At 30.8% G+C, this 3881-nt stretch overlaps 1 protein-coding gene across 1 annotated transcript; it reads right to left on the bottom strand.

Annotated features, from left to right (window-relative positions):
• Positions 1 to 1616: 1616 nt before the first annotated feature.
• LOC102604369 (potassium channel SKOR-like) lies at positions 1617 to 2991 on the bottom strand. The gene is made up of 2 exons (XM_015303711.1): positions 2643 to 2991; positions 1617 to 1949 (listed from the first exon to the last, which is right to left on the bottom strand). Exons 1-2 carry the CDS (start codon positions 2897 to 2899, stop codon positions 1709 to 1711), a joined length of 498 nt encoding a protein of 165 aa, XP_015159197.1. The 5' UTR covers positions 2900 to 2991; the 3' UTR covers positions 1617 to 1708.
• Between the last annotated feature and the right edge of the window lie 890 nt (positions 2992 to 3881).

The raw sequence follows: 3881 nt of genomic DNA, 5'->3' as shown, positions 1-3881 counted from the left end.
TTTGACTTTAGGCCACCAATGTGTTTGAGTCGCCCTCATGCCTGGACCTCTCTTTAAGATACTTGATTGAATATTGATCTTTACTTCTTTTCTTTTTAACTCGAGGGCCAAACTAAGCTAGCATAACATGTAAACATACTGAGAATTGCAGTTTAATTCACGTCCTCCATGATTGTAGGGATTGATAGAGACTTCTTGAGGACTATTAAATTGAGAGAGTTCAGTTGTGAGACTATTACAAAGGGCATGACCTATTACTTGTAGTCTCTTTACGTGCAAACAACGTAACACAACTTGATACGGAGCTTAGGGAGAATAATTTTTTTAATTTTGTAGTCTTAAATTAAGGATATGCAAATCTTGTGATCTTAAACATGTCATGTGAATAGCTGGAATTAAAGAATCATCAAAAAAGTAAATAGACATTCTTTTTGAGATAGATAAAATAAATTAAAGATAGGACAAACAAGTTGAAACAGAGTTGTGTACTACTTTTGTTAGCATCATATATATTATATATGCAACTTCCACCCAAATCCCTAAAACACCTCAAAAAGTGATGTTATAATATAATAAACCAAGTATAGATCATATAAGTTGGTGCTGGTAATTGAAAATAGGCAAGTTGAAAGGATACATCCAAAACGTACCCATCTTAGTAATAGATTCTGTCTATCAACATAATCTACTTTTCTTCTTCCTTGTCAAAAATTCACAAACATCGTCGTTTCTTGGAAATCCCTTATTATTTTTGGTAAATATGAATTTCTGTTTGGCTTTTGTACACTAATTTAATAATATGAAGTTTTGGGAGTTAAATGAATGACAATGAAATGGACGTATATGATTAAAGCCTTAAGGGGAGATATGTTTTTTTAGTGGTAGAGTTATGATTTTTCACTAAAAGGTTTAATATATGAAAAATAGTAAACAAATGAAAAAGATTTTTTATTTTTTTTTATTTTTCATCCAACAAATGAAAAAGTTAAAAAGAGTTCAACATATCTATTATATATACATAAAAATAATTTTAATTATATATAAATAATATAATTACTATTTCAAAGTCGATTTATCAAATCTCCTTACCCCTACCTAGCTCCGTCTGTGTCTTACGTTCATGCATCGATCAGTAAAACCTGATGGTGAATAAGACGCATATCTAACCATTTTAGCTGACCCAATTTTCCATCTTCATTGTCCACATCTCAATGAAGCTGTCTCGAAAGCTCTCGTTTTTTCGATTTTATTTTCATCGCATTTTAGCTATATACGTTATCAGTGATTTTTTTTTCTTTTTTACACTATTTGGAATCTATTATATACTCCTTTCGAATCAAATATTTGTCGTCCTATTTACTATTATTTCCTACTCTATAGCTAATGGAATTTTCAAAAATTATTTCGTTTCACTTTAAAAGTTCTATGTCCCAATTTATATGACTAACTTTTTTTTTAGTCGGTTCTAAAACACTTTTTTATATTTAATAACAATTTAACTTTAAAGTTTTTATTTTATCCTTAATAAAATGATTCATAGCCACAGAAATATTTATTGCTCATTTTAGACCATAAATTTTAAAAATCTTTATTTTGTTTTTAAAGTCCACAAGGAAACGAGATTTCAAGTACCTATGCAAATTATCCAAGGGTTCATACTGTTCAGTACAATCAAAATCGGCGATTAAAAACAAAGATACTTCGCAAGTCAAAAGTGTACAAACCGAATGGCAATGAGTTTACGATCGTAGATCATGCAGTAAGAATGAGAGTCTCGATAGGCAACAAAGAAGAGAACGACGATGTCGATGAGGAAAGCAATTTGGCCGGCGATATCGAGAAGGAACAGGTTTTCCGGGAGTCCTCTGAAGAAGCCAAACTCCAGGGGAGTGAAGAAGGAGGAGTACACCGCCCATATCAGAATGAACTGCGTCCACAGTATGTACCACCTGCATTCAAAATTCTGATTTTATTACGCTTTGCCGGAAAGTGGGTCAGGTTTACTGGTTGTTTCCTTGGCGCCAATGCCCAATGAAATACAAGGATTAAAAAATTAAACACGTTTTTTAATTAAAAAAGGAAAAGGAAAAAAAATGAGGAAGGGGTTTAATATTACACTTAGGACACATTTATGTAATGAATAAAATGAGTTAAATCTTAAGATAATTTTTTAGCACCTTAATTCTCTTGTTTGGTTATAAAGTCTAGAAAAACTTATATCTAGATTAATAATTAGGGAGTATTAAAATTAGCTATCTTCACCTTCGTGCTTTATCTCGAAATAAAATAATTAAAATGACAAAAATACCCCCTCAAACCTTTTTTTATACATTATTTTCACACATATTACACTTATGGAGTGTATTTACAAACAACTCATTCACTAATAAATAATACCATCCTAACTAATCTCAAGTCTCAACATAACTAATTAATTACATCAAAACTTATCTTCAAACCAAACAAACCCTTAAGGTTTAAGAAAAATTCTATGTTAGGAAATTTATTAAATAATTAACAGTTCAAAAAACCTATAAAAATTTAAATGACTTTCCGAAGTTCATCATTGTCATATAAATAGAAATAATGAAAGTAATGTGACAAAAGGCTATTGGATTTTTCCTTAAATAAGCATGACTGACCAATTATCAGGGTGAATAATAAATCCATAGCAGTGATCTCTGCGTCCCCTGCTTCTACTACTATTATTATTTCTAACACTAACAGTACTACTGTTGTCAAGAGTAGAGTAATTCCGCAGCAGCTTCAACCGATTCTTCCAATTAGACGCATATAATTTGTTGGAATTGGAAATTTCTTCATTAAGATCCTCAACCTTAAACTCTTCTTCTTCTTCTTCTGAATCTAATTCTCCGGATCTTCGTTTTCCTCTATCCATGGATTACTTACTACTTTAATTGTTAAGTAATAAAATTCGACTAGTAATTTTTCTGTTTTTATTCAATGTTGGTCTTATAGATGGAGTCAATTATTAATTAGTAGCTGTTGCAGGATACGAACCGTTGGACATGATGAAGTGGTTTCAGAATATATAGCATTGGACGAGGAATATAATCTTTTTATGTCTACTCTAGAATCAAATGTATTTTAAAGAGATAAGCACAAAATTTATTCTGCTACTAATTTTATTCATTCATATCTAATTACAGTGTGAAGTTTTATTCTAGCAATTTTGATAGAGTATAACGTAAAATCTGTGTAAAGTGTCGGTCATGTGTTGGTGTGATATATCACAAATACAATAAATTACAATTGAAAACTAAATTAATGAAAATGCATAAAAATATATTCAGGTTGAGGTACGAATATCTTGTTCTCTTCAAGGAGATTTTAGCTCATTGTGGCATAATCTACACAGATCCAGCAATAGTACTCTTGACTTGTCCTCTCCAAAATACAACAGTCCAACGACGTGGTACAACTCAAGCAACTCTCAATTAGTCGAAGAAATTCATCAATCAAATTAGGTTCCAAAGTAACTATTCAACGGATGGGGAATAGCAGCAAATCAATATGATACCCTTTAAAAATATTAAATAAAATGCTGCTCCAACAATCTTGTAATCCTTTTTCTTTAGTACATATACTTTAATTTTCACATTGATCTATTACAATGCCATGGTCACGTCCATTCAGGTGCACATAGTGATAATGGTTGTCCATTCCTTTTTGGTTTATTTCACCTTTTTTGGATTCCTTTTGTCTTTGACTTTATCAAAATGTGCTTATAGTTTTCTCTTTTATGGGGTTGATATTTTAGTAAACTTTACAACACACTTTTCAAACGTTTGTAATTGTAATAAATAGGTAGTGTAATGAAATTTTAAGTCCACAGATTGATGAAACTAAAAGACATTATC

The sequence above is a fragment of the Solanum tuberosum genome, unplaced genomic scaffold (genome assembly GCF_000226075.1).
Source record: "Solanum tuberosum cultivar DM 1-3 516 R44 unplaced genomic scaffold, SolTub_3.0 scf00473, whole genome shotgun sequence".
Taxonomy (NCBI): Eukaryota; Viridiplantae; Streptophyta; class Magnoliopsida; order Solanales; family Solanaceae; genus Solanum; species Solanum tuberosum.
Note: the sequence above shows the minus strand (reverse complement) of the source record. Positions and strands in the feature narration are given on the sequence as shown.

Bases quoted from the DNA above. Each gene is read 5' to 3' on its own strand.
- LOC102604369 (XM_015303711.1), bottom strand. From the start codon at position 2,899: ATGGATAGAGGAAAACGAAGATCCGGAGAATTAGATTCAGAAGAAGAA. The intron at 1,950-2,642 runs GTCAGTCATGCT...TTTTGAATGCAG, and splicing joins ATTATTCACCCTGATAATTG to GTGGTACATACTGTGGACGC.